We start from the raw sequence: 21,689 nt of genomic DNA on the forward strand, positions 1-21,689 counted from the left end.
ATGTGTTTGTTTGTGTGTGTGTTTGTGTGCATATGCTCGTACATACGTCATGCATTGCTCACCAGTAGCGTGTGTTCCATGTCCACTGGAGAGTATGGTGGGGGGCCTTCCATGCCCCATGGAGCCTCCTGCAGGATGTCAGGGTTAGGCAGACAGATCTGACGAGAAACAATGAAGTGGACCCGCTCCTCACTTGCCTACAGGAGACAACCAGATGGACAACCAAGCTCAGACCAAGACAGACACACAGAGCAATGCAAACTCAAGAAGAATGTCATGGTTAAGCTCTCATAAATACTCACTGAACAAGCTTCAGTAAAGTTGATCCAGACAAGTCATTAAAAACAACTTTCACTGCCACGTAACTAGACCCAGACACAGAAAATACACTGCTACTGTGTCTAGAACCTAAAAGGGTTCTTCGGCTGTCCCCATAGGAGATCCATTTGAAGAACCCTTTTTGGGGTTCCATGTACAACCCTTTCCACAGAGGGTTCTACATGGAACCCAAATTGGTTCTACCTGGAACAAAAAAAAATGGTGCTCCTATGGTGACAGCCGAAGAACCCTTTCAGAACCCTTTTCTCTAAGAGTGCATAGCTGTTCAAACAGGCCCATCTTGCTCTTCCCAGATGCTGTGTTGGGGGTAGAGTATGAGCTATTTCCTGTTGACATTCTCTACCCTCTCCTACCACCCCCTGAAGAGAGCTCTAGGGAAAGAATCCCCCACAGAGAGCTTGGCCAGGCAGTAAAATATATCAAACACTTTATTACCCCCGATAGGTTAATCCACATAATAAACAGATGCTCTGTTACAAATCACTCACTCACTCACTCACTCACTCACTCACTCACTCACTCACTCACTCACTCACTCACTCACTCACTCACTCACTCACACACACACACTCACTCACTCACACACACACACACACACACACACACACACACACACACACACACACACACACACACACACACACACACACACACACACACACACACACACACACACACACACACACACACACACACACACACACACACACACACACTTCACCCTTTACTTTGTTCAGGAAGCAGCCTGGCTATGACTCTAACACCTCCCAGGAGTGGGTAGTCTACAGTATATGTGAGTACATTTGTTCAGGTTGGTGTGTGTGTGACACTCTTATCCTTCCATTAGAACCCCATCCTGCTGAGACAGAGCTGCTCCATAGATCATAGATTAGTAGTCAGGTCATTTTCTCTTCGGTCTCTAAGAACACTGCAGTCTTTCTGCAGCCCTCCTTCTCTCACTACCCCTTTTCCAACTTTAAACTCCTCATTTTTCTTACTCGTCTGTGTGTCTCCCGTCTCTACAGCCTTTTCCTCCAGCTTCTTTCACTCAGTCTCTTTATTACTCTGTGTTGTCCACCCACTCACACAGTGACTCACTCACTCCCTCATTCACTCCCTCATTCACTCATATGAACTTGCACACACACACGTGCGCATATTACACATTCAAGCGCACACACACGCAGCAGCTCAGCCTTCAGAGTTGCTCTTTTGAGAGTGCCTGTGTTCTCTGTGGAGCAGTGCTGACTCCTAAATTACCCAGTCCAGCTTGTAATTGCCTTAATTGGACTCATTTAATTGGGTTCCCGCCAGTTCTTAATATCTGACAGAAACAGCCTGATGTGAGCAGCCATGTTGAGTCCTCAGAGACCCTCAAGAGCCAGCCAGTCTCCTCCGATAAGAACCCAGAGAGCACAACTACATCCCACAGTCAACAAGAAACACACCACCGCAATTACCCAGCATCCACCAGGAAGCAGTGCCTCAGCCAAGCAGCAGAGCAGCGCCCAGTCGAACACAGACACACCACAATTAACCACAATTAACCGCAATGGACGGGGTCAAAGCCAGCCAACAGAGTGCAATTTACCAGAACCACACTCCGCTAATAGTGATACTATACCAGGAACCCAGAGCATACCAAGCACACTACCAGACACACACCATTACCAAGAATTGTAAACGACAACCAACCAATGCTCCCTTAACCCTGACCCCTGCAGACTGACCTGGATGAGCAAAGCGGCATGTTCAGGCGCTCCGTAGCGCAGGTCGTGTCCGTTGATGGCGAGGACGCGGTCGTTGATGCTGAGCTGCCCGTCGTGTGCCGCCAGGCCGCCCTCCAGCAGGTGGAAGATGAAGACGCCATGTCCCTCTGGTCGTCTCACCAGCTTGATGCCCAGCTGCTCCTCCGGGGTGCTCTTAGCCAGGACCACATGGATGCTGTCATCCCTCGGGGGATGGCCGTGGGAGAGGCCGTGAGGCAGGTAGCCACCGGCCGCATCGTGGGGGTGTGAACGGTAGCGGTGGCGCTGCTCTCTCAGCACTGTGAGTCGCAGCAGCTGGCAGGGCTGTTTGAGGGTGGCCAGGGCGTAGCAGTGGGGAACATTGCTGATGTCTATGCCGTTTACCTGAAGACGAGCGGGAGAGATATGTCAAGGTGGAGTTAAATCTCAGATTATGTTGCAGGTTATATTGAAGAGTTTATGTCCAAAAACGTTATATCCACAGATTTGTTCACATTTGTGTTTTTTTTCATCAGAAATGATTGCTTATGGGTATGTTCATGGCTATGTAAAATATTGCTGTTCTCAGATTTTTTTATTCATAGATTTTAGAAATCACTACAGATCTCATATTACTATATATATATTTATTTAATTTTCATTTTTACCCTATTCCCCCCCAATTTCGTGGTATCCAATTGTTTTTCAGTAGCTACTATCTCTTTCTCATCACTACAACTCCCGTACGGGCTCGGGAGAGACGAAGGTTGAAAGTTGAAAGTCATGCGTCCTCCGATACACAACCCAACCAAGCCGCACTGCTTCTTAACACAGCGCGCATCCAACCCGGAAGCCAGCCGCTCCAATGTGTCGGAGGAAACACTGTGCACCTGGCAACCTTGGTTAGCGTGCACTGCGCCCGGCCCGCCACAGGGGTTGCTGGTGCGCGATGAGACAAGGATATCCCTACAGGCCAAGCCCTCCCTAACCCGGACGACGCTAGGTCAGTTGTGCGTCGCCCCACGAACCTCCCGGTCGCGGCCGGTTACGACAGAGCCTGGGCACGAACCTCCCGGTCGCGGCCGGTTACGACAGAGCCTGGGCACGAACCTCCCGGTCGCGGCCGGTTACGACAGAGCCAGGGCACGAACCTCCCGGTCGCGGCCGGTTACGACAGAGCCAGGGCACGAACCTCCCGGTCGCGGCCGGTTACGACAGAGCCAGGGCACGAACCTCCCGGTCGCGGCCGGTTACGACAGAGCCAGGGCACGAACCTCCCGGTCGCGGCCGGTTACGACAGAGTCAGGGCACGAACCTCCCGGTCGCGGCCGGTTACGACAGAGCCAGGGCACGAACCTCCCGGTCGCGGCCGGTTACGACAGAGCCTGGGCACGAACCTCCCGGTCGCGGCCGGTTACGACAGAGAGGGCCAGGGCACAGAGCCAGGGCACGAACCTCCCGGTCGCGGCCGGTTACGACAGAGCCAGGGCACGAACCTCCCGGTCGCGGCCGGTTACGACAGAGCCTGGGCACGAACCTCCCGGTCGCGGCCGGTTACGACAGAGCCAGGGCACGAACCTCCCGGTCGCGGCCGGTTACGACAGAGCCAGGGCACGAACCTCCCGGTCGCGGCCGGTTACGACAGAGCCAGGGCACGAACCTCCCGGTCGCGGCCGGTTACGACAGAGCCAGGGCACGAACCCAGGGTCTCTGGTGGCATCATATTACTATATTGAATACTTAAAATATATATATATAATACTATTGATGTCACATATATATAATTTGTTCTACTTATTTATAAAGAATGTAGTTATTTCTTACATTTGACTATGTAAAACCTAGCTGTACTACTTATTTATAAAGAATGTAGTTATTTGTTACATTTGACTATGTAAAACCTAGCTGTACTACTTATTTATAAAGAATGTAGTTAATTCTTACATTTGACTATGTAAAACCTAGCTGTCCTACGTATTTATAAAGAATGTAGTTATTTGTTACATTTGACTATGTAAAACCTAGCTGTACTACGTATTTATAAAGAATGTAGTTATTTGTTACATTTGATTATGTAAAACCTAGCTGTCCTACGTATTTATAAAGAATGTAGTTATTTCTTACATTTGACTATGTAAAACCTATCTGTACTACTTATTTATAAAGAATGTAGTTAATTCTTACATTTGACTATGTCAAACCTAGCTGTCCTACGTATTTATAAAGAATGTAGTTATTTCTTACATTTGACTATGTAAAACCTAGCTGTACTACTTATTTATAAAGAATGTAGTTATTTCTTACATTTGACTATGTAAAACCTAGCTGTACTACGTATTTCTCAGAGTTAGGCGGATACAGTATGTAGCATTGAAACAATCAAGTGATAGATTTTAAACAAATGCATGAATGTAATTTTACAACCCAATGCCATGATTAGATATTGAAAAAACACACCAATCTCTTTCATAATTTCATTAAACAATAAAAGCTCATTTGCCAACCTTTCTGAAAATGGATTTATAGCATTTTGGAATTAATATGTTAGGTCTATAGCTGTGATGTAATTAAAATTTGAACACAAAACACAATACAGACAGTCACATACAGTCACATACATGGCGAGTAGTACTCCACCGTACTCCAAACAAAAACACACACTGACCTTGAGGATAATGTCCCCGGGCAGCAGGCGTCCATCCCGGGCGATAACCCCCTCCCTGTAGATGTCCTGGATGAGGATACGCACCAGGGGAGTCTCGTTGCCCCCCACAATGCTGATGGCCAGGGGCTCCGAGGGCTCACGGTTGATCTTAATACTGGTAACCTCACCATCAGGGATCAAGTGATGGAGCTGCGGTAGAGCCAGCACTGAGAGAGTGAAGGAGGTATATATATATATATTTATATATATATATATATATATAGAGAGAGAGAGAGAGAGAGAGAGAGAGAGAGAGAGAGAGAGAGAGAGAGAGAGAGAGAGAGAGAGAGAGAGAGAGAGAGAGAGAGAGAGAGAGAGAGAGAGAGAGAGTGTGTGATACTCTGTTTTCTATGATGAGAAGGAAATCTCTCAAAGACGCATGCATTGCAAGGCCAACAGAGGGAGAGACAGGTGTATGTCCGTTCAAATATATATATATATATATATATAGAGAGAGAGAGAGTGAGAGAGAGAGCAAACAAGAGTAGGGTGCGAGAAAGCCAGAGAGACTGTGTAGAGAGGTTTGGTGTTGAAGCAGCTGTCTCAACTCCCCCGGGTTACCAAAACAAGCTTTACAAGCCGAAAGGGAGAATCCACTTGGCTGATCATCCTTTCTTGTGTTTGTATCATTAGTCACATCTGTACCAAGTATGCTTCGGAAAAACATCACATTTAATTTTCTACAAGGTTATTGCTTGGGTGGATAGAACATCACACAACTTTTACACAGGGTTTGCACCGACACACAGTGACTGTACAGGCACATAAATTAGATCTACACTTCTCACAAATACACAACCACAACCTCATATGGTACACACACATATGCACCCATGCACTTACACACAAACACACAGTGTCAGCTTTCAGGTGTAAGAGTGAAAGTAATACCACTGTCACCAAAGGGATGGTCTAACTTCAGCCTCTCCCAAGCAGAGTTGTTCCTGTATGTTGTCCTCTCTGTTTCCCAGCTCTGAGCAGCAGACACACCCTAACTGGACTGGACAATTAGATAGGGGAGGCAGGGACTGGTATGTATCCGTTCAATACTGCCAACAGTCTGGGCCAAGAGCTAACCAGCTCACAGCTACCTCGGACAATGTGTGCTATATACACTATCTATATCGCTCTATATCGCTCTGTACCTATCAGTGGTTCTATCTCTCCATACCTCTCCATCTTTCTCTCTCTCTGGCCCACTCTCTCCCCCTATCTCACTTGTTCCATAGCCCCAGTCCCTAGTTCTACTCACACTGCAATTTCTCCCTTTCAAAGTCAATATTTTCTCTTCATCACCGCAGATTGCTTCCAGGGAGTAGAGCACATTAACACACAGACCTATGCTGGTTATATAACCTCGCTCTTTCTCCCCCCTCTTTCTCTCTCTCTCCCTCCCCCTCTCTCTCCCCTGTCTCTCTCTCTCTCTCTCTCTCTCCCTCCCCTCTCTCTCCCCTGTCTCTCTGTCTCCCTCTCCCTCTTTTTCTCTCTCCCTCCCCCTCTTTCTCTCTCCTTCTTTCTCTTTCCCTTGCCTCTCTCTCCCTCCTGTCTCTCTCTCTCCCCCTCCTCCCTCTCTATCTCTCTCTCTCTCTCTCTCTCTCTCTCTCTCTCTCTCTCTCTCTCTCTCTCTCTCTCTCTCTCTCTCTCTCTCTCTCTCTCTCTCTCTCCCCTTCTTTTTTCTCCAGAGGGATTCTATGAATATTTAATCTATTCTCACAGCCTCCTCAACGACGGCCTTAGAGAATAATATGGTCTCTGATCCTTCTCTCTCTCTCTCTCTCTCTCTCTCTCTCTCTCTCTCTCTCTCTCTCTCTCTCTCTCTCTCTCTCTCTCTCTCTCTCTCTCTTTCTGACTCACAGCCCAATGGTCCTCCTCATGATCACCATCAGGAACATCATGGTTCATCCTCCACTTTCTCCTCCTCCTCTACATTCCACTCTTCATGCCTCTGTCCATCCCTCTCATTCTCCAGGGTCGTCCTGTATACTGCATCCATCTGAAATGGATTCTAAATGCCTCTGCAATAAACACTGCATCAATAAAATGGGGAATAAAATGGCGCCGGGAAGAAATGGCAGCAGTTTTACGGGCGCCCAACCAATTGTGCTATTATGTGGTGTTTTTCCCGTTTTTGCAACTTATTTTTGTACGTAATGTTTCTGCAACCGTATCTTATGGCAAAAAAGAGCTTCTGGATATCAGATCACTCACCTCGGATTAGACAAATATTTTTTTCTACAACAAGGAGGATGCTGAGGACGTTCTCCAAACACCCCACAGGGCCAACATCCCCATTATTTGCAAGAGGAAGCGACGCAGGTACAGAGGACAAAGAGTCGGATACCTGGTCAGGACCCAGAGAAGGCGACTGGGAAAGCTGCCGTTATCGTCAATACTACTTTCCAATGTGCAATCATTGGACAATAAATTAGACGAGGTACGATCACAAATATCCTTCCAATGGGACATCAAAAACTGTAGCCTATAGCCTATGTTTCATTGAATAGTGGCTGAATGACGACATGGATATTCAGCTAGGGTATATACGCTGCACCGGCAAGATAGAACAGCACACTCCAGTAAGACAGGGTCGGTCTCTGCATATTTGTAAACAACAGCTGATGCACGAAATCTAAGGAAGTCTCTAGATTTTGCTCGTCTGAAGTAGAGTATATTGTGATAAATTGGTGGCCACACTACTTTTCAGCTATACTTTTCGTGCCTGTTTATTTACCACCACAGACAGATTCTGGCACTAAGACCGCACTCAGTCAGCTGTATAAGGGAATAAGAAAACAGTAAACCGCTCACCCAGAGGTGGCGCTCCTAGTGGCCGGAGACTTTAATGCAAGGAAACCGAAATCAGTTCTACCAAATTTCTATCTACATGTTAAATGTGCAACCAGAGGTATTTTTTTGGATCACCTGTACTCCACACACAGAGACGCGCACAAAGCTCTCCTTCGCCCTGCATTTGGTAAATCTGACCACAACTCTATCTTCCTGATTCCTGCTTACAAGCAAAAATTAAAGCAGGAAGCACCAGTGACTCGGTTTATAAGAAAAGTGGTCAGATGAAGCAGATGCTAAACTACAGGACTGTTTTGCTATCCGATGGCATTGAGGAGTACACCACATCAGTCACTGGCTTTATCAATAAGTGCATCGAGGACGCCGTCCCCACAGTGACTGTACGTACATACCCCAACCAGAAGCCATGGATTACAGGCAACATCCGCACTGAACTAAAGGGTAGAGCTGCCGCTTTCATGGTGCGGGATTCTAACCCGGAAGCTTTCAAGAAATCCTGCTATGCCCTGCGATGAACCATCAAACAGGCAAAGCGTCACTACAGGGCTAAGATTGAATCATACAACACCGGCTCTGATGCTTGTCTTATGTGGCAGGGCTTGTAAACTATTACAGACTACAAAGGGAAGCACAGCTGCAAGCTGCCCAGTGACACAAGTCTTCCAGATGAGCTAAATTACTTCAATGCTCCCTTCGAGGCAAGCAACATTGAGGCATGCATGAGAGCATCAGCTGTTCCGGACGACTGTGTGATCACGCTCTCCGTAGTCGATGTGAGTAAGACCTTTAAACAGGTCAACATACACAAGGCTGCAGGGCCAGACGGATTACCAGGACGTGTGCTCCAGGCATGTGCTGACCAACTGGCAGGTGTCTTCACTGACATTTTCTACATGTTCCTGATTGAGTCTCTAATACCAACGTGTTTCAAGCAGTCCACTATAGTCCCTGTGCCCAAGAACACAAAGGCAAGCTGCAGAAATGACTACAGAGCAGTAGCACTCACGTCTGTTGCCATGAAGTGCTTTGAAAGGCTGTTAATGGCTCACATCAACACCATTATCCCAGAAACCCTAGACCCACTCCAATTTGCATACCGCCCAAACAAATCCACAGATAATGCAATCTCTATTGCACTCCACACTGCCCTTTCACACCTGGACAAAAGGAACACTTATGTGAGAATGCTATTCATTGACCACACCTCAGAGTTCAACACCATAGTACCCTCAAAGCTCATCACTAAGCTAAGGATCCTGGGACTAAACACCTTCCTCTGCAACTGGATCCTGGACTTCCTGACGTGCCGCTCCCAGGTGGTGAGGGTAGGTAGCAACATATCTGCCACGCTGATCCTCAACACTGGAGCTCCCCAGGGGTGCGTGCTCAGCCCCCTCCTGTACTCCCTGTTCACCCATGACTATATGGCCAGGCACGACTCCAACGACAAAGCCTATTCCCCCTCAGGAAACTAAAAAGATTTGGCATGGGTCCTGAGATCCTCAAAAGGTTCTACAGCTGCAACATCGAGAGCATCCTGACTGGTTGCATCACTGCCTGGTACGGCAATTGCTCGGCCTCTGACCGCAAGGCTCTACAGAGGCTAATGTGTTTAGCCCAGTATATCACTGGGGCTAAGCTGTCTGCCATTCAGGACCTCTACACCAGGCGGTGTCAGAGGAAGGCCCTAAAAATTGTCAAAGACCCCAGCCACCCCAGTCATAGACTGTTCTCTCTCTACTACCGCATGGAAAGCGGTACCAGAGTGCCAAGTCTAAGACAAAAAGCCATAAGACTTCTGAACAGGTAATCAAACGGCTACCTGGACTATTTGCATTGTGTGACCCCCCCAACCCCTCTTTTTACGCTGCTGCTACTCTCTGTTTATCATATATGCATAGTCACTTTAACTATACATTCATGTACATATGTACATACTACCTCAATTGGACCAAACAACCAGTGCTCCCGCACATTGGCTAACCGGGCTGTCTGCATTGTGTCCCACCACCAGTCAACCCCTCTTTTTTACGCTACTGCTACTTTCTGTTCATCGTATATGCATAGTCACTTTAGCCATATCTACATGTACATAGTACCTCAATCAGTCTGACTAACCGGTGTCTGTATGTAGCCTCGCTACTTTTATAGCCTCGCTACTCTATATAGCCTGTCTTTTTACTGTTGTTTTATTTCTTTACTTACCTATTGTTCACCTAATACCTTTTTTGCACTATTGGTTAGAGCCTGTAAGTAAGCATTTCACTGTAAGGTCTACTACACCTGTTGTATTCAGCACACGTGACAAAAATACTTTGATTTGATTTGATCCTGGCCATTCTGCCGCCCTAGGCAAGACAAAAATATTGCTGCCCTCCAAAAATTTAAATTCTCCCAGTATGCAAAGTTATGTTTAAAATACGTATTGTCCGGATGTTTAAAATACATTTTCCGGGTGTTGAAAAACATGTATTTTTCAGATGTTGAAATCGGGTTCATTTTAATTTTTGAATGAAAGTAGAAAATACGTCATTTACGATGAGACATCCTACAGGACGGAGGTAGTATAACTTTTTCATTACATTTCATTACATTTCATTATATTTCATTATAGCACAACGGTTTGATTTGTCTAATCTTAGCAATTTCTTCTCAGCTAGCTACATAGCCGTCTTTGTATCAAAGATAATTGCGTAATTATCGTATTTCGCCGTCCTAACGTAGTCTTCACTAGCCAGCTAGCTAACGTCCACTGATTAGCTGCACTGGAAAAACTATTACACTCAACTGAACGACTTGATTAGTGTAGTGTTAGCTAGCTACATAGCTGTCTTTGCTGTCTTCGTATCTTCGTTCCAAGATAATTGTGTTGTTTAGGTTTAGAGTGTGTAGTCTTAGAGTGATTATCTTAATTTACCGAGGTTAGCTAGCCAGCTATTTGTCGTCCTTAACGTAGGAGACTCTGCTAGCTAGCCAACAGCTAGCCAACGCTAGCCAACGTCTACTGAATAGAACTCAACAACCCGGTCGCATTCACAGGTAGTATCACATTTTCATTTCATTTCATTACAGTACAACGGTTTGATTTGTTTGATCGTAGCTAGCTACATAGCTAGCTACATAGCCGTCTTTGTATCAAAGATAATTGTGTAGTCTAGAGCGATTTTCTACGTTAGCTAGCCAGCTATTGTCGTTCTTTTAACGCAACGTAACGTAAACAACACTACTAGCTAGCCAGCTAGCCCCCGAATAGCAGCACTGCAGAAACTATTACACTCAACGGAACGACTTGATTAGTGTAGTGTCAACAACGCACCCACTGCCAGCTAGCCTACTTCAGCAGTACTGTACCATTTTAATCATTTTAGTCAATAAGATTCTTGCTACGTAGCTTAACTTTCTGAACATTCGAGACGTGTAGTCCACTTGTCATTCCAATCTCCTTTGCATTAGCGTAGCCTCTTCTGTAGCCTGTCAACTATGTGTCTGTTTATCCCTGTTCTCTCCTCTCTGCACAGACCATACAAACGCTCCACACCGCGTGGCCGCGGCCACCCTAATCTGGTGGTCCCAGCGCGCACGACCCACGTGGAGTTCCAGGTCTCCGGTAGCCTCTGGAACTGCCGATCTGCGGTCAACAAGGCAGAGTTCATCTCAGCCTATGCCTCCCTCCAGTCCCTCGACTTCTTGGCACTAACGGAAACATGGATCACCACAGACAACACTGCTACTCCTACTGCTCTCTCTTCGTCCGCCCACGTGTTCTCGCACACCCCGAGAGCTTCTGGTCAGCGGGGTGGTGGCACCGGGATCCTCATCTCTCCCAAGTGGTCATTCTCTCTTTCTCCCCTTACCCATCTGTCTATCGCCTCCTTTGAATTCCATGCTGTCACAGTTACCAGCCCTTTCAAGCTTAACATCCTTATCATGTATCGCCCTCCAGGTTCCTCGGAGAGTTCATCAATGAGCTTGATGCCTTGATAAGCTCCTTTCCTGAGGACGGCTCACCTCTCACAGTTCTGGGCGACTTTAACCTCCCCACATCTACCTTTGACTCATTCCTCTCTGCCTCCTTCTTTCCACTCCTCTCCTCTTTTGACCTCACCCTCTCACCTTCCCCCCCTACTCACAAGGCAGGCAATACGCTCGACCTCATCTTTACTAGATGCTGTTCTTCCACTAACCTCATTGCAACTCCCCTCCAAGTCTCCGACCACTACCTTGTATCCTTTTCCCTCTCGCTCTCATCCAACACCTCCCACACTGCCCCTACTCGGATGGTATCGCGCCGTCCCAACCTTCGCTCTCTCTCCCCCGCTACTCTCTCCTCTTCCATCCTATCATCTCTTCCCTCCGCTCAAACCTTCTCCAACCTATCTCCTGATTCTGCCTCCTCAACCCTCCTATCCACCCTCTCTGCATCCTTTGACTCTCTATGTCCCCTATCCTCCAGGCCGGCTCGGTCCTCCCCTCCCGCTCCGTGGCTCGATGACTCATTGCGAGCTCACAGAACAGGGCTCCGGGCAGCCGAGCGGAAATGGAGGAAAACTCGCCTCCCTGCGGACCTGGCATCCTTTCACTCCCTCCTCTCTACATTTTCCTCCTCTGTCTCTGCTGCTAAAGCCACTTTCTACCACGCTAAATTCCAAGCATCTGCCTCTAACCCTAGGAAGCTCTTTGCCACCTTCTCCTCCCTCCTGAATCCTCCCCCCTCCTCCCTCTCTGCAGACGACTTCGTCAACCATTTTGAAAAGAAGGTCGACGACATCCGATCCTCGTTTGCTAAGTCAAACGACACCGCTGGTTCTGCTCACACTGCCCTACCCTGTGCTCTGACCTCTTTCTCCCCTCTCTCTCCAGATGAAATCTCGCGTCTTGTTACGGCCGGCCGCCCAACAACCTGCCCGCTTGACCCTATCCCCTCCCCTCTTCTCCAGACCATTTCCGGAGACATTCTCCCTTACCTCACCTCGCTCATCAACTCATCCCTGACCGCTGGCTACGTCCCTTCCGTCTTCAAGAGAGCGAGAGTTGCACCCCTTCTGAAAAAACCTACACTCGATCCCTCCGATGTCAACAATTACAGACCAGTATCCCTTCTTTCTTTTCTCTCCAAAACTCTTGAACGTGCCGTCCTTGGCCAGCTCTCCCGCTATCTCTCTCTGAATGACCTTCTTGATCCAAATCAGTCAGGTTTCAAGACTAGTCATTCAACTGAGACTGCTCTCCTCTGTATCACGGAGGCGCTCCGCACTGCTAAAGCTAACTCTCTCTCCTCTGCTCTCATCCTTCTAGATCTATCGGCTGCCTTCGATACTGTGAACCATCAGATCCTCCTCTCCACCCTCTCCGAGTTGGGCATCTCCGGCGCGGCCCACGCTTGGATTGCGTCCTACCTGACAGGTCGCTCCTACCAGGTGGCGTGGCGAGAATCTGTCTCCTCACCACGCGCTCTCACCACTGGTGTCCCCCAGGGCTCTGTTCTAGGCCCTCTCCTATTCTCGCTATACACCAAGTCACTTGGCTCTGTCATAACCTCACATGGTCTCTCCTATCATTGCTATGCAGACGACACACAACTAATCTTCTCCTTTCCCCCTTCTGATGACCAGGTGGCGAATCGCATCTCTGCATGTCTGGCAGACATATCAGTGTGGATGACGGATCACCACCTCAAGCTGAACCTCGGCAAGACAGAGCTACTCTTCCTCCCGGGGAAGGACTGTCCGTTCCATGATCTCGCCATCACGGTTGACAACTCCATTGTGTCCTCCTCCCAGAGCGCTAAGAACCTTGGTGTGATCCTGGACAACACCCTGTCGTTCTCAACCAACATCAAGGTGGTGGCCCGTTCCTGTAGGTTCATGCTCTACAACATCCGCAGAGTACGACCCTGCCTCACACAGGAAGCGGCGCAGGTCCTAATCCAGGCACTTGTCATCTCCCGTCTGGATTACTGCAACTCGCTGTTGGCTGGGCTCCCTGCCTGTGCCATTAAACCCCTTCAACTCATCCAGAACGCCGCAGCCCGTCTGGTGTTCAACCTTCCCAAGTTCTCTCACGTCACCCCGCTCCTCCGTTCTCTCCACTGGCTTCCAGTTGAAGCTCACATCCGCTACAAGACCATGGTGCTTGCCTATGGAGCTGTGAGGGGAACGGCACCTCAGTACCTCCAGGCTCTGATCAGGCCCTACACCCAAACAAGGGCACTGCGTTCATCCACCTCTGGCCTGCTCGCCTCCCTACCACTGAGGAAGTACAGCTCCCGCTCAGCCCAGTCAAAACTGTTCGCTGCTCTGGCCCCCCCAATGGTGGAACAAACTCCCTCACGACGCCAGGTCAGCGGAGTCAATCACCACCTTCCGGAGACACCTGAAACCCCACCTCTTTAAGGAATACCTAGGATAGGATAAGTATTCCCTCTCACCCCCCCCCTTTAAGATTTAGATGCACTATTGTAAAGTGACTGTTCCACTGGATGTCATAAGGTGAATGCACCAATTTGTAAGTCGCTCTGGATAAGAGCGTCTGCTAAATTACTTAAATGTAAATGTAAATGTGAGAACCCTGGCGGAGTGGCACCAGGAAAATAACCTCTCCCCTCGCCATCAACAAAACGAAGGAGCTAATCGTGGACTACAGGAGACAGCAGAGAGAACACGCCCCCACCCACATCGACGGGCCACAGTGGAGAGGGGTAAAAACATCAGGTTCCTCTGTGTGCAAATCCCAGAGGACCTGAAATAGTCCCTCCACAGTGAAAGTGCGATGAAGATGGTGCAACAGTGCCTTGGCGAATTCGCCTTGGCCCCTAAGACCCTCACAAACTTCTACAGATGCACCATCAAGAGCATTCTGTTGGGCTGTACAGAACCTGCACTTCCTGCAACTGCAGGGCTCTCCAGAGAGGGGTGCGGTCAGCCCAATGCATCACTGGGACATTTACAGACCTTGAGGACATTTACAGCACCCGGTGTCACAGGAAGGCCAAGAAGATCACCAAGGACCTCAGCCACCCGAACCACGACCTGTTCACCCTGCTACCATTTACAGTTGAAGTCGGAAGTTTACATACACTTAGGTTGGAGTCAGTAAAACTTGTTTTTCAACACCTCCTTAAATTTCTTGTTAACAAACTATAGTTTTGGCAAATCGGTTAGGACATCTACTTTGTGCATTACACAAGTAATTTTTCCAACAATTGTTTACGGACAGATTATTTCACTTATAATTCACAGTATCACAATTCCAGTGGGTTAGAAGTTTGCATACACTAAGTTGACTGTACCTTTATACAGCTTGGAAAATTCCAGAAAATTATGTCATGGCTTTATAAGCTTCTGATAGGCTAATTGACATCATTTGTGTCAATTGGAGGTCTACCCGTGGATGTATTTCAAGGCCTACCTTCAAACTCAGTGCCTCTTTGCTTGACATCATGGGGCAATCAAAGGAAATCAGCCAACTCCTGTCGAAGTCTGGTTCATCCTTGGGAGCAATTTCCAAATGCCTGAAGGTACCACGTTCATCTTTACAAACAATAGTACGGAAGTATAAACACCATGGGACCACGCAGCCGTCATACCGCTCAGTCTCCTAGAGATGAACGTACTGTGGTGCGAAAAGTGCTAATCAATCCCAGAACAACAGCAAAGGACCGTGTGTAAATGCTGGTGGAAACAGGTACAAAAGTATCTATATCCACAGTAAAAAGAGTCCTATATCGACATAACCTGAAAGGCCACTCAGCAAGGAAGATGCCACTGACCCAAACCGCCATAAAGCCAGACTACGGTTTGCAACTGCACACGGGGACAAAGATCGTACTTTTTGGAGAAATGTCCTGAGGTCTGATGAAACAAAAATAGAACTGTTTGGCCATAATGACCATCGTTATGTTTGGAGGTAAAAGGGGGACTGGTGCACTTCACAAAATAGATGGCATCATGAGAAGGAAAATGATGTGGATATATTGAAGAAACATCTCAAGACATCAGTCAGAAAGTTCATGCTTGGTCACACATGGGTCTTCTAAATGGACAATGACCCCAAGCATACTTCCAAAGTTGTGGCAAAATGGCTTAAGGACAACAAAGTCAAGCTATTGGAGTGGCCATCACAAAGCCCTGACCTCAATCCTATATACAATTTGTTGGCAGAACTGAAAAAGCGTGTGCCAGCAAGGAGGCCCACAAACATGACTCAGTTATACCAACTCTGTCAGGAGTAATGGGCCAAAATTCTCCCAACTTACTGTGGGAAGCTTGCGGAAGGGTACCCGAAACGCTTGACCCAAGTTAAACAATTTAAAAGCAATGTTACTAAATACTAATTGAGTGCATGTAAACTTCTGACCCACTGGGAATGTGATGAAAGAAATAAAAGCTGAAATAAATCATTCTCTCTACTATTATTCTGACATTTCACATTCTTGAAATAAAGTGGGGATCCTAACTGACCTAAAACAGGGAATTCTTACTAGGATTAAATGTCAGGAATTGTGAAGAACTGCGTTTAAATGTATTTGGCTCAGGTGTATGCAAACTTTAGACCTCAACTGTCGAATGAGGAGACAGTGCAGCTGCATCAAAGGAAATGGAACAGAGGGGACTGTGAGGGGACAAACACACAAACACATACACACACTGACACACTAACACACACACGCAATGTTTTAGTTTTGGTTTGTATGTCATTATATTTTCCATTTGTGTGACTGTCCCTGTTTTTTTGTGGACCCCAGGAAGAGAAGCTGCTGCTTCTGCAAAATCTAATGGGGATCCAAATAAACAAACAAAGGACCAACAGACTGATAAACAGCTTCTATCTTCAGGCCACCAGACTGTTAAAGAGTCATCACTAGCCGGCCTCCACTCGATACCCTGCCCTGCACTTTAGAGATTACTGCCCTATGTACATCTATGAATTGGGATTTTAAGGGGTTTTAAGTGGGGTGTTAAAATTAAAATCAAAATTGAAGAGCATCTCAGAATAATTCATTGAACACTGGTCGCTTGAATAATGTTTACATACTGTTTTCCCCACTTTATTATGTATATACTGTATTTTAGTCATGGCTCATACTATATAATGTAGGGCATGGTCTCTACAAGGTGTTGAAAGCATTCCACAGCCCATGTTGACTCCAATGCTTCCCACAGCTGTGTCAAGTTGGCTGGATTTCCTATGGTGGGGATGGACCATTCTTGACACACACGGGAAACTGTTGAGCGTGAAAAACCCAACAGCGTTGCAGTTCTTGACACAAAGCTACTTCCATAACCCGTTCAGAGGCACTTAAATCTTTTGTCTTGCCTAGTCACCCTGTGAATGGCACACACAAAATCCATCACTCAGCTGTCTCCTCCCATTCATCGACACCGATTGAAGTGGATTTAACAATAAGTGACATCAATAAGGGATCACAGCTTTCAACCGGAATCACCTGGTCAGTCTATGTCATGGAAAGAGTACGTGTTCTTCATGTTTTGTATACTCTGTATAGTCCAGACTATGTCCAGCAGCTCTCTGTCCCTGTCCCCTGAAGCTCCTACTCTCTCTCCTCCAGCCTGGCCCACAGAGCCCCAGGCTCCCACTCTCCCATCTGATCACTATCTTCTGCTCTGTTCTGGGGACCAGAGGACTCTTACACAATGTGCAGCTGAATTATTAAAGGAACATATGCTGCAGCAGTTACACAGCCGTGTCACCCTCAGCACAGAGCCAAAGGAACTGCTCACACACACGCACACACACACACACACACGAACAAACACAGGCACACACTCTCGCAAACACATAGACACTGGCGCACACAAACACAGTCAAGTCAACACAGACACAAAAATCCATGCAAGCGCAGGCTTGCACCTACACACGGACACACGCACACACATGCACACAAGCCCTGACGTACACACACAAACACACGCATGTGCACACACACACACACACACACACACACACACACACACACACACACACACACACACACACACACACACACACACACACGCGCGCGCACGCGCACACGCACACATACACACGCACACACACACACACACACACACACACACACACACACACACACACACACACACACACACACACACACACACACACACACACACACACACACACACACACACACACACACACACACACACACACACACACATCTTATACCCTCTACAGAGAATCACAGAAACTGCAGACACAGCATAGAGATCACCGACATCATACTGATTTAAACACAATCGCCACTGACAAAACAATATAGACATAGACACACAACATATACACATTTCATATAGTGCACAAAAGAAAACACACAACCACTCACTCAAACGAACACACACATACCTTCCTGGGGCACACTGGCGTTCCTGGCATTATCTTGTTCCTCTGCGGTCTCATTGGACACGGAAGTGCCACTCTTGGTCCTCCGCAGGACACTGAAAGCACGGTTCAACCGCCTGAAGGAGCGGCTCCTGACCGAGGTGCGGTCATAGTTTCGGACTGAGGGGAGAGAGAGACAGGGGCACACTTTATAGATCAGCCCTGTTCTGACTGAACATGTCTGGACAAGTCTCTGAGACCACTTCTCCACAGCCAATCAGATGCCGGAGATCTCTCGTTCTCTGCCTCTACAAAAGCCCTAACAACAGCTTGAACACATTTGTTTTAGGGATTCCAATCAATACCCTTCAGCAATTCCCCAAAACACTCATTATTACAAGAAAAAATAGAAATTCACACTCGAGGGAGGGGGCCTAGAAACTCTGCAGGGGTGATGGGCTTTGTAAACTGCAGCATTCATTTTTATGTAATCTCTCAGCTAAAACTGGGTGCAGTGAGACCCTACTATAATCTTCTATAGTTGAGATTCTGGCAGGGAGTGTGCGTCCCTGGCTCTACCAGAGCAGAGCAGGCTGCAGTGGAGTGAGAGCCCCAGCCTGGCTGCCCTGAGAGCGGAGCAGTGGGCCTCTGCAGCGCCCCTCCCTCCCTCTGCGGGCCTGGGGAGATGCGAGGCCTCCTGACAGCCACATTATTCTTTAAACGCACCCAGCGCTTCTGGAGCTGACAGCTTGTTCAGCAGCAGTGGCTCTGCATGGTGGTGGGTACTCCGCTCCGCAGCCCTGGCCAAAGTGCTAGTGCAACGTCATTTGATGCCCCCCCCCAAGAGCGGTGCGCTCACGTTGAGAGGGGGGATGTGAGTGAGTGTGACACGCGTGAGTGGCTCCAGGGTTCACAGGTGGGATGAGTGGAGGGTGAGGGGCTAACACGTCATTCAGCATTAATGGACCTGGGCTATATTTAACCCTCATTCCTCCCACTCTCACTCCCTCTCTTTACATGTTCCCTCCCTGCCTCCCTCTCTCTCTCGCTCTCTTTCTCTATCCCTCCAGCCCAGGGCAGAGATTTTATAGATCGGTGAAAAATCGATGCTATAAAATCTAATTGAAGAACAGGATTTCCATCAAAGATCATTAAGTAGTACAGATACTGTATGTAAGTCTGCGTGGGTTATGGGATGTACACTACAGCTCAAAAGTTTAGAGTCACTTTTTTTATTTTTTTATTTTAATGGGCAAAAAATGTGCTTTTAAAAAAAAAACAAGGACATTTCTAAGTGACCCCAAACTTTTGAACGGTAGTGTATATCTGGTGTGTGGGTATGAGGGGGGAAAATACATGTTGGAATAGTGTTTACTGGTGGTATCTATGTAAGTGAGAGACTATGAAACTGTGACTAGAAAGCCTCCACTGGCTCCCTGCTTTCTATTGATTTTCAATCAGTCACAGTGACAAACAGTGTGATGCGTGCGCACACACACACACACACAGACACACACACACACACACACACACACACACACACACACACACACACACACACACACACACACACACACACACACACACACACACACACACACACACACACACACACACACACACACACACACACACACACACACACACACACACACACACACACAGTGCTTTACAGATCAGAGAAAGGTTACTAGGTGCAGCACTATCCATAACCGTACGCACACACACACTCACTCTTCTTGGAACTGCTGCGGGCTGCCAGGCTTGTGGTGCTTCCTGATTGGCTGTTGTCCTCCATGCTGGGGTCGAAGGCAGGGTTGACGAGGCCGGGCTCGTCTGATAGGAGAGCGACCGCGGAGGAGGTGGGGCCATCGCCGGGCAGGGTGGCCACAGTGAGTTCTGACGTGCTGTCAGTGCAGTCCCCCTCCTGGGAACGTCGCTTCCTGTCGGCAGACAGGCCATAGTGAGACGCCCCTTTACACCTTCAAAAACACACAGGGAGACAAGAACAGCCTGTCAGAGACACACACTATAGACCCAGCTGGGAGATGTCACGCATCAACAACAGCAACCTACCAAGAAAAACCTAAAAAGAGGTTAAAATGGGATACTGCAACAGAGACGTTGTATAATGTACCCTGTGATGGAAGGAACTATTATTACACTCTCAGTGACTCATCACCAATTACAGGATGTGTCATGAATATACGATGCAGTGAACACACGACAGCCACTGAATCACGGAACAGAATAGACTATCAGTCAACAGTCCTGAATCCTTTTGAATCGTCAGTGGCTCAGTAGTGACAAATAGTCCGGTCCAGGTAGAGAGGATATGGACAGGGATTAAACCAGAGAGATTAAGGTTAAAGGTCACCACCATCTCAGGAGCAGTGGTTAATATGATGTGACCTCTGACCCATCACCCCGTGGATGCATCAATCTCCTCACCTCTACTTCCTGATCCAAGCTGCCCAGAGGGGACATCTATTTGACCTCATGACTGATGTCATCATCTTGACAAGTGATTCCTCCTCAAGCAACATCACACACCCAATACACAACCTGCTAGTGTATAATAGTATATTTTCTTATGTAGACAACTGATCATTGTATTTGTATTTGTATTTTTGACGGTTGTTCTTCTGAAATAAAAACTGGATTGATACTGTTATTCTGTCTTGTCACCATTTCTGTCTTATTTGATCAGTCAGTGTATAATTAAGCAATAAGGACCAATGGGGTGTCATGCCGTTGGCCTCTTTGGGTATAGCAACCCCACCCGCAAATGGATTGATCTCTGACCTCAGCAGCTAACCCTAATTCAACCCTAATTATGCCATTAGTGGAAAAGCAGACAACAACGCTTTCCAAAATCAACCATCGGGCACAGGCCTCGTAAAGGTTCTCTCCAGTCTAGCCCTGATGTCTTGCCACCCAAGAGTGGCATCTGTCCAATACCGCAGTGCACAGCTGAATGCACGAGCAGGTAATGGGAGACATAAAGGGACAAAGGGAGAGAACCGGGAAACCAATGACAAATGCAGGAAAGGGAAAGATTCTGCTAGCTATGGAACTGCGCTTGAAAACTGAACAATTAAATGTAATTGCAAAAACGTATGACGATGAACAAGCACAAGCTCTTCAACAAAATCGTCTTCTACAGTAACAAAATCATATGCTACAGGAACAAATCAATTTAGCCAAAACTAAATACGATGATGTCCACGCCAAACTAGATCAATCTAAAGAGTTACTGTATCTACAAACAGGAGCGCTCAACTTGATAACATGCAGGCAGTTTTGTTGAACGTTACTCAAAGTAACACGGTTCTACTCAAAACGCTGCAGACCAACGACGATCAGTTAATGAACACAATGACAAAGTTTGATGACAAATCAGCAGAACTCATTGAAGTCGCTGACCAAATGAATGATGAGAGAACTCAGGTGATGAAGATGGAAAGATAAAGATGTTGAAAAACCTCTTGGGGCAGAATCCGATCTGAGGAGATATTACGATATCTCGACACATTCCATCAGCCAACATGATTGACCATTCTTTTCATGATTTTGAGCCAGCTGTCTCTGTGAATAAGGAACTTCCCTCCTCCTTGCAGTCGTGCAATATGGTAGTTGAGATGAACTTCTCTTGTCCTTCGGACACTTCCACAAGCACTGCGGCTGTCTCAGCAAGAAAAACATTGATGCGCAGAGTATACTCTGCTTCCGATGATACACCTTTGACTTTGTTGGGGACTGTCACCCCTTAC

The 21,689-nt window shown here is 47.4% G+C and overlaps 1 protein-coding gene across 3 annotated transcripts in view; it reads right to left on the reverse strand.

Moving 5' to 3' along the window:
• lnx1 (ligand of numb-protein X 1) overlaps window positions 1-21,689 on the reverse strand; it is an 84,401-nt gene that overhangs the window by 21,115 nt on the left and 41,597 nt on the right. For all 3 annotated transcript variants that reach the window (XM_046353000.1, XM_046352999.1, XM_046353001.1), the window contains 5 exons: window positions 19,651-19,898; window positions 17,941-18,096; window positions 4,732-4,937; window positions 2,070-2,471; window positions 63-197 (listed from right to left, as the gene is read on the reverse strand). In XM_046353000.1, the coding sequence (XP_046208956.1) occupies window positions 63-197; window positions 2,070-2,471; window positions 4,732-4,937; window positions 17,941-18,096; window positions 19,651-19,898 (1,147 nt within the window). The remainder of the gene's footprint in view (window positions 1-62; window positions 198-2,069; window positions 2,472-4,731; window positions 4,938-17,940; window positions 18,097-19,650; window positions 19,899-21,689) is intronic.

This window comes from Oncorhynchus gorbuscha, linkage group LG06, assembly GCF_021184085.1.
Source record: "Oncorhynchus gorbuscha isolate QuinsamMale2020 ecotype Even-year linkage group LG06, OgorEven_v1.0, whole genome shotgun sequence".
Taxonomy (NCBI): domain Eukaryota; kingdom Metazoa; phylum Chordata; class Actinopteri; order Salmoniformes; family Salmonidae; genus Oncorhynchus; species Oncorhynchus gorbuscha.